The sequence below is a fragment of the Marmota flaviventris genome, chromosome 6 (genome assembly GCF_047511675.1).
Source record: "Marmota flaviventris isolate mMarFla1 chromosome 6, mMarFla1.hap1, whole genome shotgun sequence".
NCBI lineage: Eukaryota > Metazoa > Chordata > Mammalia > Rodentia > Sciuridae > Marmota > Marmota flaviventris.
In genome coordinates, this window is record NC_092503.1 from 137,702,044 (window position 1) to 137,716,680 (window position 14,637).

At 43.8% G+C, this 14,637-nt stretch overlaps 1 protein-coding gene across 2 annotated transcripts; it reads right to left on the reverse strand.

Annotated features, from left to right (window-relative positions):
• Positions 1–11,247: 11,247 nt before the first annotated feature.
• Positions 11,248–14,397, reverse strand: LOC114102659 (tubulin beta-2B chain). 2 transcript variants are annotated; one of them, XM_027948130.2, is made up of 4 exons: positions 14,209–14,397; positions 13,313–13,421; positions 12,924–13,034; positions 11,248–12,565 (listed from the first exon to the last, which is right to left on the reverse strand). In XM_027948130.2, exons 1-4 carry the CDS (start codon positions 14,263–14,265, stop codon positions 11,505–11,507), a joined length of 1,338 nt encoding a protein of 445 aa, XP_027803931.1. In that variant the 5' UTR covers positions 14,266–14,397; the 3' UTR covers positions 11,248–11,504. The 2 variants fall into 2 exon arrangements, with proteins under 2 accessions (XP_027803931.1, XP_027803932.1); XM_027948131.2 differs by lacking the exon at positions 13,313–13,421.
• Between the last annotated feature and the right edge of the window lie 240 nt (positions 14,398–14,637).

The following is a 14,637-nucleotide window of genomic DNA, read 5'->3' on the forward strand; positions in this document are numbered from 1 at the left end:
ATAACAGATCCAAACTGACAAAATGTTAAGCTAGAGTATAAAAAAAAAACCTTTTTTAAAAAATCAAGGGAAAGATAACATATGTGGAAGAAAAATAAATTAAATTAGAAAAACTCTGAAATAAGATTCTTGGGAAATAGAAAGAACTGTAATAAAAGGTGGAAGAACTTGGGGAAAAGGTCAAAACAAATAAAGTAGTCCTAAGTGAAGTATAAACTAAAAGACTTACAAAAGCAAATAAACTGTACAGGTATTGCTATTAGGGAATTTGCAGATGGAAAGAAAGAAAAAAGAAATATCTTAAAAGGAAATGGAGAGAGGACTTGCTCTCAGCCAAGATGGAGTAACGGGGATTAAATTTAGCCTCTCTACCCAACAGCCAATAAATTGGGTTTATGGTTTGGATGTGAGGGGTCACCCAAAGGCCCTGTGCTAATGCAGGAATATTCAGAAGTGAAATGATTGGGTTGTGAGAGCTGGACTCTAGTTTGAAAGCATTGACAGGTGGGGGGTAACTATAGGGAGGTGGGGCATGAGGGGGTGGGGTGGGGGGGGGTCACTAGGGGCTTGTCCTGGAGGGGTTCATCCTCCTTGAAGCCTTTTCCTTCTTTCTCTGCTTCCTGGCTTCCAGCATCGGAGCAGCTGCTTTTTCGCCAGGCCCTTCTGCCATGATAGTCTGCCTCACATTGGGCCCAGAGCAATGGACTTGGCCAAGCATGGATTGAACCTCTGGAACCAAACTAAACTTTAGCCAAACTAAACTATTCCTCTTCCAAGTGGTCCTTGTCAGGTATTTTGGTCACAGGGAGAAAAGCTGACTAACACACTGGGTCAAGTACAAGTGACAGTGATTCTCAGGCAACGCAGGGTGGCCAACCCTGAGGAAAACAAGCGGTTGCCATTTGACTTCCCCCAACATAATCTGGAGGCAGTTTCTCTGCATCAGGAAGGAGGAACCCAAGTACAGTTGCACCACCTTATTGAGTTGAAAAGACAGAAACGAGAATGCAGAGTGCCCAAGTCAGCAAGAATCACAGAGGAGGATATAGATTGGAAGGAACTTCACAGAGCAGTAGAGATAAGAGGAGAGTTCCTCTTCAGTCATGGCTGAGAACTGATATGCACACACAAAGAAACTACAGGAGAATAGGGGGAAAAACAACTGGAAGGCAGTAGACCAAACAATTCCTAGATCCCTGCCAGGGCCGGGAAGAGTGTGTTCCCTTATGAATTCGAATGGAGACACCTCCTGATGCTTGGGGCATTGCCTTTAACAGTAGAGTTAAATGATCCCTAGACCAAAAATCTACTTTGGCCCTCTCCCAGCAAAGCTTAAAAGCAAATTTCAAAAGAATCCATGGATTCCATGTAATGTGATTGTTTGCCAGAACAATATCCTATCTTTAAGGGACTATCACAAAATCTAGCACTCAAACAATATAAGCTTCACAATGTCTGGCATCTGAGCAAAAGTTGCAAAGCAGGCTGGGGGTGTAGTTCAGTGGTAGGCCTTGGGTTCAATCCCTAGCACCACAAAAGTAAATCAATCAATCAATCAAAGTTTCAAAACAACAACAAATGTATCCCATAACCAGAAAGCAAATCAATCAATAAAAATAGATCTAGAGATAATAGAGATGATGAAATTAGGGGCCCAGGACCATGAATCACTTAGTAAAAATATGCACCATATATCCAAGAAGGCAGAAGAAAACACACAGAGATGAGAAATGGAGAATTTTAAGACTCAAATACAACTTCTAGGGGCTGGGGATGTGGCTCAAGCGGTAGCGCGCTCGCCTGGCATGCGTGCGGCCCGGGTTCGATCCTCAGCACCACATACGAACAAAGATGTTGTGTCCGCCAAGAACTAAAAAATGAATATTAAAGAATTCTGTCTCTCTCTCTCTAAAAAAAAAAAAAAAAATTCTAAATACAACTTCTAGAGATTAAAAATACAATAGTTGAGCCAGGCATAGTGGTTTCACACCTGTAATGCCTGTGATTTGGGAGGCTGAGGCAGGAAGACCGTTAGTTTAAAGCCAACCTCAGCAGCTTAGCCAGGCCCTAAGCAACTTAGCAAGGCCTTATCTCAAAATAAAATATAAAAAGGGCTGGGAATGTGGCTCAGTGGTTAAATCCCCATGGGTTCAATGGATGGTTCCTAAAAATAAATAAAAAATATACTAGCTGAGATGCAAAATGCCCCGTATGAGATTAATAGAGGTTTAGACACTGCAGATCAATGAACTTGCAGGCATAATAATAAAAACTTGTAGCACAGAAAAGGAGAGAGAAAGACTGTCCACAAGATAAACAGATCAGTAAGCAGTAAGACAACATTAAAAAGTACAAAATACATGTAATTGGAATCCCAGAATGAAATGGAGTCAGTGGGAAAATGTTTAAAGAAGTCACATTAGAAAATGTTATGAACTTGATGAAGACTCACTGATTCAAGGAGTTCAGTGAATCCCAAGTAGAATAAACACAGAGGAAAACACTCCAAGGCATATCATACTAACACTGCTGAGAAGTAGTTGCAGAAAGGAAATATTCAAAGCAACCAGAAAGAAAAATACAACATTTCATACAGGAAAATAAAGTTGTTAATTCCTGGTGACTTCTTAACAGAAGGCAAGAGAGATAATAGAATGGCACCTTTGAAATGCTACCAGAAAACCTAAAATTCTATATCCAGTGATGATATCTTTCAAACATGAGGCAAAATAAAGACTTTCAAAGCCAAGGGGAAAAAAAATTTTTGAGAGATTCATTACCACTAGATCTGCATCCTAAGAAAACTGAAAGAAGTTTTTCAGGGGGAAGAAATCATCGTGGATGAGTATCTTCATTTATTTGGGTAAATATGTGGACTATTATATTGTCTTGTTTTCAGTTTCTTAAAATGATAACTGTTTAAAGCAAAAACAACAACAATGTGTTTTCAAAATATGTGGAAATACAATGCAACTATAAGAATGCAGAAGCAAAGAAGAGCTGCTATAGAATAGATCTGGTGGAAACCGGATGTATGGTAGAGGAAACCGGTCCCCTCTTGGCAGCCAGGAAGCAAAGAGAGAGAGGGAGGGAGGGGCTGGGGTCCCAACATCCCCATCAAGAGCACATCCTCCTAACCTAACTTCCTCCCACTAGGTCCACCTCTTGAAGGTTACCACATCCAATAGCACCACACACTGGGGATCAAGCCTTTAGCACATGTGCCTTTGGGAAACATTCCAGATCGATACTACAGCAGCTCCACTTTTCTTCTACATTCTTGTAGAATTGGGAAGCAAAGTATTTTTTAGTTTTAGAGCAGGATTCATACAGAAAGCAGCAAGAGAAGATTGAAAGGTAAGGAATAAGCTAGATGGTCAAGAACCTTGAATTTAGATGTGAGCCTCTCAGCATGATGGAGCCCATGACGATTTGCTTACCTCTGAATCAAGCCCTTGCAGGCAGCAGCTGCTCTGGATATCCCATTATAACTGGCTGTGGTCCTTGTTTTTTTTTTTTTTTGGTGTTATATTGCAAACCCAGGTGTCTATCCAAGTCCTCTACTTAGAGCTGAATGATTCTGGAACGAGTCACTTAAGCTAAGCCTGAGTTCTTTTAGGAACAGTTAGTTCCCTAAGTGCTGAGACTACCAACCAGTTGTCCTTCTTGATGGACCTTATAGGAGGACACATGATCCAGGCTGGTCAATGTTTTCCCTTTTCTCCTGACCACAGGGACTGATTCAGAAATGAGCATGACTCAGGTTCTGGCCAATCCGGGTCCTTCTCAGGTTCTGTAGCAATAGGGTGGCCTGAGCCTAAAGTGGCTGCCATGTGGGGAGATCCTGGCAAAGCAGGACGCCCGAATAAAGGAGTGCAAAGCCAAGAGGCTGATCAAGAGAGAGCAAGTGCTGATGAAGTAATGAGAGCATAGTTTAGATGTTGCCCCTGGAATTTTCAATTCTGCGAGCCAATAGTTTTCACTTCAGCCCACCCCCTACCTTTTTATTTATTTTTAATTTTTTTTAGTTGTAGATGGACACAATACCTTTATTTATTTATTTTTATGTGGTGCTGAGGACCGAAACAAGTGCCTCACACATGCTAGGTAAGTGCTCTACCCAGCCCCTCACTTCAACCCCTTTGTAAGCAATTTAAAACTGATTGCTGGATGCAATCAAAAGCTCCTACACTATACAATATTCCTATGAAAATTAAATGAGATAAAAATGTGACAAGTAACAAATGATGTATAAATGGCTGTTACTTTCTTATCACTATATATCTTTCATGTCATCAATTCTCTTTATGGGCAGATATTAAGAACTCTATTTAATGGAGGAATTTAAAGCAAAGGAACCCATTAAAGGGTCCCAATGTTCAAACCTGACATTGTTGAAAAAAATTGACATAGTCAAGATTTTCATGCAATCTATAGTAATATGCCCAGCACATAGTAGGCATTGTTAAAAGTTGTGTCTCCTCCCCCCCCCCCACCCCGCACCCCAGTACTGGGCATTGAATCCAGGGCCTCTTTACCACTGAGCCTCATCCCCAGCCCTTTATTTTTATTGTTTGAGACAGGGTCTCACTAAATTGCCAAGGCAGACCTTGAACTTGCAGCCCTCATGCCTCAGCCTCCTGAGTTTATAGGATTATAGATGTGTACCCTGTGCCTGGCTGTCCCTTCCTCTTTCCTGAAAGCTGAGATCCTAATATTGTGTCTACCTTCCCAGATAGCTAAGTGAAAGCACAAGTTGTCATGTTGCGTGTCTAGATTCTGGCTCACTTAGGTACTAAGTTTGCTCTTAAGAGCTTTGTTTTTTTAATAGTGCTGCATGTGAGTCAGCTTTTCATTGCTATAACCAAATTACCTGACATAAACGATTTAAAGGAGAAAGGATTTATTTTGGCTCTTGTCCACTGCTTTGGGCCTAAGGTGAGGCAGAACCTCATGATAAAGAAAGCTGCTCAGCTAATGGCAGGCGGGAAGGGAAGAGAGAGAGAGGAAGGACACAAAATATACCCTTCTAGGGCATGCCCTAGTAACCTACTCCCTCCAACCTGTGGTTCATTAAAATTAACAATCCATCAAATGGATTAATCCACTGATGAAGTTAGAGTCTCCATGATCCAATAATTTCCTAAAAGCCTTACCTCTGAACCTTTTGGCATCGAGGACCAGGCTTTCAACACCTGAGTCTGTGGGGTATACTTTATATCCAAATCACAACATGCTGTTTGTGAAACTCGGGCTCATGCTTGCTAGGCAAGTACTCTACCATTGAGCTACCATCCCCAGACCCAAAGCTTTATCTTTGAATGATCAGACCTATTGAATGTTTATATTTTTTTCGGGGCGGGGAGTGTTGGGGATTGAACTCAGGGGCACTCAACCACTGAGTCACATCCCAGCCCTATTTTGTATTTTATTTAGAGACAGGGTCTCACTGAGTTGCTTAGCACCTTGCTTTTGCTTAGGCTGGCTTTGAACTTGAGATTCCCCCTGCCCCAGCCTCCAGAGCCACTGGCATTGCAGGCAAGTGCCACCATGCCCAGTGTAATTCACTTGTTAATTTGGGAGATAGTCATTTCTAAGATTTTAGGAACCATCCCCAAAGTTTGGATTACTTTGTTCCTGTTTCCCCTGAGATTAGGGAGGGGGAGAGATTAGGGAGGAGCTGGGAGAGAGGAAGAGAAACAAACATGTCCATTTTAAAAATAAAATGTCAGAGCAGCAAGGACTACATTCAAAGCATAAAGTAGACTACTGTTGCACTCTCACACCATTATCAACACAAAATACTTCTGTGACCCCAAACTGTGTGGGGGATTTCTCCCCACCAGCAAGTAAGCAGTTACTGCAGCAGAGACCAGCCGGTTGGCCTCTAATTCAGTTCAATTTTGATACTATTGTCAAGGGAAAAAGCAATCAAAAAGGAGTAACATTGGTTTGGGCACTCAAAATGGGGTTGTGAAACCACTGTTAAACAGATCTCAGATATCACCTTGAAAGTTGAACCTTTCTATGGGGCAGCCAGACTGGATGCTGACCTTTGGACTGGGTTAAACTGCAATATGCTAACTTTCCTTAACCATTTGTGAAACCCAGTGCTTCCCTTAAATCACCGTAGACCAAAACAACACAGTCCCTTTCTTACAAAAGACAGCTTAGTTCTTTTGAGTACTAGTCACAGTTCCTGACAAGCAAATATGTAACCACCACCCCTTGGCCACCATTTTATAAAACCTCCAAGCACATTTTAAAGACTGCTTGGATCTGTGATTTTCTGGATTGCAACCCTAATTAGCCCCCAATAAATGTAATTTTATTTGTGCTCAACTAGAGTGATATGTTTTCTCTGTCAATGCTGTTCCTGGAGATAGCGTCCAATCCCGCAGGTTGAGGACTCACTCCTACAGGACTGCCCCCACTTCAGACTCCTGTTACAAATAGTAGATTATTACTTACACTTCCTAACAATTGGCTCTAAATGTGGGTTCCCACTGTTGTTTACTCAGATTCAACTTATTTTCTAGAGCATCTCACTGAACTCAGGGAAACAATTGGTTGCCAATTTATTATAAAGGATACCTTGGAAGACTAGACAAAGAGATGTACAACTCAAGGTATGGGGAAGGGGTGTGGAGCTTCCATATTCTCTCTCACCTCCAGGAACCTTCATGTGCTCAGGGCTATCTGGAAGCTCCCCAAACCCAGTATCCCTAAGTTTATATGGAGGTTTCATTACATAGACATGACTGATATTAGCCTGTCTTCTCTTCCTGGAGGTTGGCTGAAAATCCTCACCTTTCTGGTAACCAGTTCCCATTCAAAAGCTATTTAGGGACCAACAGCCACCAGACAACTCATTAGCATGCAAAAAAAGACACTTACTTAGAAGATTCCAAGGATTTAAACAGTTGTAGGCCAGAAAATAGGGAGGAAGGCCAAATATACATTTCATAATATCACATCTCTTCTCAGATACTTTAATTGTGAAAGAAACTGCTGTTGCCACCCCATATCTCTTCCTAACAGAAGCTGGAAATTGTGGGAAGGACTAATGTACCCAGCTAAAAGACTACTTTACTCAGCCCTCCCCCTCAAGGAAAAGTGTAGCTGGTGAAATGCAATCAGGAGCCCATGGGAGATCCAGCCACAGATCTTCAAAGGAGGCTGACTCAGTTAGAAGGGACCTTTTTTACCCCTCCTCTCCACCTCCTTCTTTCCCAGAACCTAGATAGCATGACCAGGGCCAAAGTGACCATCCTGCAAGCAGAGAACTCCAGGGTGACAGCCACCAGCAGCAATAGGAAGAGCAGAGACATACGGGATACTGACGGGTATTGTGCACTTACACTGAGCTGTGTGTCTTCAAACTTTTTTTTCCTCCTAAGTGAAAGGAACAGATAATCAAACACCATTGTTGGTGGCAGCTGAATATTATCCTTAATTGCCTCAATGACCTGGGACCATTACTGAATTGGGCCTTCGTTTCTTCATTTGTAAAGTGATGGTGTCATATTAAAAGATCTCCATTTCTAAGACTTCACAGTTCTAAGACTCTTTATTAATGCACAAGTACAAAATGCCCAATGCTTGCCTGACCTCTATTCCATCTTGGGACAAATCTGAAGTGTGTGTGTGTTCATCCGTAGGTAGAAGTCAATATGATTATAAACATAGTTACCATGTGACCCCAGCAGTTATACTCCTACTTTCATACCAAAGAGAAATGAATACATGTATACCAAACTTGTATATGAATGCTAATAGAAGCATTGTTGTTTTAGTTCCGAGGATTGAATCTAGGCCCTAGAGCATATTAAGCAAGTACTCTACCACTGAGCTATATCCCTAGCTTCAGCATTATTCTTATTTATTTAAATCGTAGATGGACAAAATAACTTTTATTTATTTATTTACTATGTAGTGCTGAGGATCAAACAAAGTGCCTCACCTGTGCTAGGTAAGCACTCTACTGAGCCACAACCCCAGCCTCAGCATTATTCTTAATAGCCCCAAAGTGGCTATTAAGAATAATGTCCATCCAACAACCCAAATGTCCATCCACAGATGAACAGATAAATAGAATGTGGTCTAGCCATACAGTGGCATGTTATTATTCAACCATAAGAATGAAATATTGATGCACGCTACCATATGAATGATTATTGGAAAACAGTGTATAAAGTTAAAAAAATTAAAGCAGATCCTAGAGCCTACAAATGGTATGATTCCATTTGCATGAAATGTCCAGAATAGGCAAATCCAGGGTGGGAAGAAGGGAAGAGTGGTGAGTGACTGTCAATGGGATGGGGTTTCTTTTGGGGGTGATGTTTTAGTGGCAAATGTTGCACAACTCTGCAAACATACTAAAACCCATTGACTGATACCAGATTAAGTAGGGAATTTTTTATTTTTTTTTTTACTTTTTGGTACTGGGAATTGAAACCAGGGCCTTGTGCATGCACTAAGCTGTGTTCCAAGCCCAAGAATGTTTATGGTATGTAAATTATCTCAATTAAAAGAAAAAAAATGATTATAAATCTTTTTTCGGAGGGGCTACTGGGGTTTACTGAAAGAAATCAGTATTAGAGGCGATGTCAAGCACCTGTGGTATACAGGACACATCTTAACTAAAATGAGGATGTATAAATGCTGGTCTCTGGTTTTCACTAACTTCCTATTCACTTTCACAATGACCACACAAACAGAATATTCCTCTTGCAACCATATTGCATTAGAGCACATGTATGTGGAATTTTAGAGCCAGGAAATTCAATACGATCCTTTAGTGGCTATGGCACTGTTTGAGTCCGGCTCATCTAGGAACAAGAAACTTCTTCAATTTCCCCTTGAAATCAAAAAATTCATCTTTCCCATCTTCACAGTCCTCGTGTGGCCTTTTGTATAATAGGGCCTGCACAAAGCTGCTGTAGAGAAAAAGAGCCCAAAGAATCAAAGACCTGAATTGTACAGAAAAGGTCCTGGGAATCTTAGACGCCTCTGACCCTCCATCCTTGCTTACAGGATGAAAAGGGTAAATGAGATGACCTCTGAAGGTTCCAATAACTATTAAACTTCTAGTGATGAAAAGGGAAATCTAACATGGTTTTAGGTCATTCCTCAGGCTGATATAGAGATGTTGACCAATATGGCACATGCTGGGATTTTAGTTTCTTCTCAGATGATCTCAAGGTGACTCCAACTCCCCCTTCCTAAACCCTAACTCTGAATCTTGCATTCAGGGGAGGGATGTGTTAAAGACATCCCCCACCACCACTAGTACCACACCATCGCCATCACCATTGTAGTCATTACCACCAGCACCACCACCAAATAACGGTAACACAGCAAAGGAAACCAATGTTTCCAAAATACTGTCTCTTAACCCAGACATCTGAGCATTTTCCTCTCTGAACTATTTTCCACTTAAAGTCTACATTAGATCCCAGAGCATCTGTTTAAAGGGTCAGTTCGGCACCACTGTTCCCATCAGGCCAAAATAAGCTCTAGCAGCGTAGACATGGGAGTGCTGACAGATGAGCAGGATGGCTGGCTGGCACCTGCCTGTCCTTGCCTCATGAGGTGAGAAAGAGAAGCACATTTCCAATATGACAAGAGGCACTTGGCAGCAACCATCTCTTCTCTTCTCCAAGGTCTCGTGGGTTGTAGGGAATGTGTGGCCAAGGACTGGTCCAAAGGTCTTGGCAGCTACCCTAAGTGTTCAGGGTATTTAAAACCAATGTCACCCTTCAATGGGGTTGTTGGAAGCTTTACACCAGCTCAGTAGTAATGACACCTGCCAGTTTGCCATTAAATATAGAAAATTGGAGCTGAAGCCACTGGCTCTTGACCCCTGTTTGACCCTACTCATTCCTTAGTCAAGTTTTTTTGTGATATATAATACTTGTAAAGTGAATTGCTCTCTTTTCCATTTGTGGGAGCCATATAGTAGAATCAACTTATTTTCACACTTTCTAAACTTAGACTGATACTGCTCACACTTTTCTTTAGAACTGTTTTCAAGTAATATTTCAGCCTCTTTTTTTAATGAAAATTCATTATGTTCACATCAGATGTAAAATCATTTTTTTCTAATTTTGAATTCACCTAAAACTTGAAAAATCTTAAACCTTATTGTCTTAATAAATGAGCAACTGACTGGCCCAGATGAAAGCAGAGTATCAACGCCATTTTGACAATTTACCCCATAAAAACATGTTACTAAAAAATCCATAGGATCACTGAAATCCCATAGCTTGCTTCTTCTCTCGTAAGAATGCAATTAACTATGAAAATTTTTTTGGTTTGCCCATTTAAAAGTAGCCAATAATCCAGAATCTATAATTCCATTCAAGCCCAAAAGAAGTTCACTTAAGCACAAAGTTTGTTAATACAGTATATGTATGATTGCTGGGGAGATATTAATTGGGAATGAATCTATCAACTATTTATAAATCTGTTTATAAGTACAGGTGATTTCATTAACTTAAAAATGTATAGTATCTCACACCCACTGACAGAAAACCCACTCATGGAAATGTGCAGGATAGCTATTCACATGTGCACAATGATATATGCAAATATTATTCACTCATATAAGAAAAAAGTATAAATAACCTGAATGTACACTGGCTAGGAACCAGCTAAATAAACTATGGCACAACTACATAATGGATGCTATTTATCCATGTAAATTAGAAAAGCTCTGTTTTTTTCAAGATATGCCATTAGGCTGTGGGTATATATAGCTCACTGGTAGAGCACATGTCCTAGACACTAGGCCCTGGGTTTGATCTCCAATATTTTCCAATAAGTGCACAAATTTAAATATATAACATGTTCATTCATGTGTGTGTGTACACACATACTATTTAGAAAGAGGCTACAGATTTGTGTTTGAGTGTGAAGAAAGAAATAAAGGTTTGAAAACATGGAATATTTCTTAAGAGGATATAAGAAAAATAATATTGATAATAATACACTTTTTGTGCTTTCAAGTAGGTACCTTCTGAACTAATAAAATATATACTTAAAGGAATGTTAAAATTCAGGCTGAGCTTTCCTGTAAGGCCTGACTACTGTGTCTTCAATTCTTACCATACCAAGAGTAAATGCATTTGAGCTTTTACTTATCCTTTTAAAAGAAATTAATATAATGTGTCCAGAAAAAGTGCATTTAAAAATGATAATAGAGGACCCAAAGAGGAAAAGAAAAAGAAAGAAAAGAGGACACCATTAAGACACAAACGTTTATGTGATTTTAGCCATTACAACAGTAGCTCAGAAATATCTTGACTGTTACATCGATGTCATCAATATTACAAAAGGAGAAAAAAAAGTGACAGGCAACAGTGAAGAGCACCAGAGAACCAGCGCACACACCTAAGACAGACCATGCTTGTTCCTTCAACTGCCAAGGTATTTTCACAGGTAAGCCCCCCACCCCCTCGCTTTCCTTCTCAGCTTTCCCTACCCTGTTTCACGTGCTGAATTTAAGCCTCGTCCTCGCCCTCCTCCTCCTCGAACTCCCCCTGTTCGTCAGCAGTGGCGTCCTGGTACTGCTGGTACTCGGACACCAGGTCGTTCATGTTGCTCTCGGCCTCGGTGAACTCCATCTCGTCCATGCCCTCGCCCGTGTACCAGTGCAGGAAGGCCTTGCGCCGGAACATGGCCGTGAACTGCTCCGAGATGCGCTTGAACAGCTCCTGGATGGCCGTGCTGTTGCCGATGAAGGTGGCGGACATCTTGAGGCCCCGCGGTGGGATGTCGCACACGGCCGTCTTCACGTTGTTGGGGATCCACTCCACGAAGTAGCTGCTGTTCTTGTTCTGCACGTTGAGCATCTGCTCGTCCACCTCCTTCATGGACATGCGGCCTCGGAAGATGGCAGCCACGGTCAGGTAGCGGCCGTGGCGCGGGTCACAGGCGGCCATCATGTTCTTGGAGTCGAACATCTGCTGGGTGAGCTCGGGCACCGTCAGGGCGCGGTACTGCTGGCTGCCCCTGCTGGTCAGGGGCGCGAAACCCGGCATGAAGAAGTGCAGGCGGGGGAAGGGCACCATGTTCACTGCCAGCTTGCGCAGGTCTGCATTCAGCTGGCCAGGGAAGCGCAGGCACGTGGTGACCCCGCTCATGGTGGCTGACACCAGGTGGTTGAGGTCTCCATATGTGGGCGTGGTCAGCTTCAGGGTGCGGAAGCAGATGTCATACAGGGCCTCGTTGTCGATGCAGTAGGTTTCATCTGTGTTTTCCACCAGCTGGTGGACAGAGAGGGTGGCGTTGTAGGGCTCTACCACCGTGTCTGACACTTTGGGCGAGGGCATGACGCTGAAGGTGTTCATGATGCGGTCTGGGTACTCCTCACGGATCTTGCTGATGAGCAGGGTGCCCATGCCTGAGCCTGTGCCTCCCCCCAGAGAGTGGGTCAGCTGGAAGCCCTGGAGACAGTCACAGCTTTCTGACTCCTTCCTGACCACGTCCAGGACCGAGTCCACCAGCTCGGCTCCCTCTGTGTAGTGGCCCTTTGCCCAGTTATTTCCTGCACCGCTCTGGCCTGCCAGAGAGAAAAAGAATTCTTGAGTCACTGAAAATTGGATTAAATTCCTTCTTGCCTTAAACCCCTTTATATAGACCAATGAGTCAGTGATCAGATAAGATTATTTTGTGTTATCACCAAATAGCCAGGCATTAAAATATTTAGTTATGGATGTAATTATAAATAAGGATGCCTAGGACACCTGGCTATTAGAAGTTGAAAGGCAAATGCTTTGTATACCTATATTAAAGCTCAGTTGGCACACAACTGGACTTTCTTCATGCATTTCCTCCAACAGTCACAATTCTCCATCCTAAACTTAAGCTGCCCAGCTTAAAATGTGTCTCTCACGTCATTAGCCATGCCAGGCACTCACCAAAAACGAAGTTGTCTGGCCTGAAAATTTGTCCGAATGGTCCAGACCTGACCGAATCCATTGTGCCAGGCTCCAGGTCCACCAGGATAGCCCGCGGCACATATTTGTTACCTGCAGGAAATAAGAGCTGACTTAGATCTGCCCATAAAAAAGGGCTCCATACCATCTTCCTTCTTTCAGGCAATTGCTATTGCCCCCAAACAAAGAAGGACCCACAACCAGGTTTTCAAAGGGCTTGATAGCACAGGGAGCCCATCCCAGTGAAAGAGTAAATATCTTAAACTGGTTAGTCCACCCTTTCTTGCAGCCACACCAGGGAAAAGGGAAGAGAGGGTACAAAACTAAAGGGCGGGGGCAGCGGCAAGGGGGTGGGGGATAAAGGCAATTACCAGTGGCTTCATTGTAGTACACATTGATTCTTTCCAGCTGCAAATCACTATCTCCATGGTAACTGCCAGTGGGGTCGATACCATGTTCATCACTGATGACCTCCCAAAACTGAGAGAAAAAGGTTGGATTTAGCCATACACGACCCCATAGAGATGCCGCGATTCACAGTTTGAAAAGCCCCCTACTCAGTTCTGACACCCAACATTTTAGGAGCCTTAAAGGGCGGTGTGACCCAGAACACAGCCACAAGGATTGTATTTTGCAAGGTCAGAAAGTTGAAACTGGGCGTTTCCCAGGCGAACAGCTGCTCGCAGCGGGCGGTAGGGGTCGTGCGAGAAAGAACCAGTCTACGCCTGGGACTGCAGGTCAACTACCGCGACGAAGCTCTGCAGGGTCACCCTAAGAATGGCCGCAGAAGGCTAGAGTACAAGGCGGTGATGAGGGGGAGGAGGGAGTGGCTAAGCGAGAGAATTGAGGGAGGGTGGTTTTAGATTCAAAGCACGTCCTCGGACCGTGAAACAATCGCCCTCCGCCCCTCCCCCGCAGCTCGACTCCAGTTCAGTAAAAAAATCAATCCTCGTGTCCGCGCCCCTCCCGCAGACCGGTGAACAAGGTCCAGCTGACACAGCCGTGTCTTGGCCAAGTAGCAAACAGGAAAGAAAGACCAAGGACGACCGGAATTCCAAACGAATTGCAACAAAAATGAATGAGACCCCTCTCCCCCAGAAAATTGCCTCCGAGTCCACGCCCCACTCGGCAACTCAAAGCAGCCGGGAAGGTTTGCTCGAGGGCGAGCTCCGGGCTTGCCTAGGACAGCACCGCGCCCAGAGACTCTGTGGGGTGCTCAGCTCCCGTCCCTTTCCCAGCCTGGGCCCCTCCCCAACGGCGCGCCCACCTTGGCGCCGATCTGGTTGCCGCACTGGCCCGCCTGGATGTGCACGATCTCCCGCATGGTGCCTCTTAACTTCTCTCTGACTCTGATCTGCGTCTGTGTGTCTGTCGGTACTCCGGTTCCACACCTACTGAGAGCTCAAAAGGAAAGCGCTCGGAAACCGACGGGCTGAGAGCGACGGCCCCGCGGGCTCGGCCTTTTATGTAGGGAGGGTGGGGCCGACAGCGTAGACCGCGCCCCCAGCCCGAGCCCCGCAGTCCCCTTCACTCTGCGGCTTTCCAGGCCTGGCTGACGTAATGCTCCGAGCCCTAGGGACGGTCCGGGGGGCTGGACTACGGGCGAGTGGCCAATAAGAGCGGGCTTGAGGATCCGTAGAGGGGTGGGGTCTCCTGGGAGTAGGGTGGGGGCGTCAGCATTGTCTAGGGCTTGGGG

What these genes read in the sequence shown, in the direction of transcription:
- LOC114102659 (XM_027948130.2), bottom strand. Translation starts at nt 14,265, where the DNA reads ATGCGGGAGATCGTGCACATCCAGGCGGGCCAGTGCGGCAACCAGATC. An exon ending in GTACTACAATGAAGCCACTG is followed by an intron (nt 13,035 to 13,312) that starts GTAATTGCCTTT and finishes TATTTCCTGCAG; the next exon opens with GTAACAAATATGTGCCGCGG. An exon ending in GCCAGACAACTTCGTTTTTG is followed by an intron (nt 12,566 to 12,923) that starts GTGAGTGCCTGG and finishes TCTCTCTGGCAG; the next exon opens with GCCAGAGCGGTGCAGGAAAT.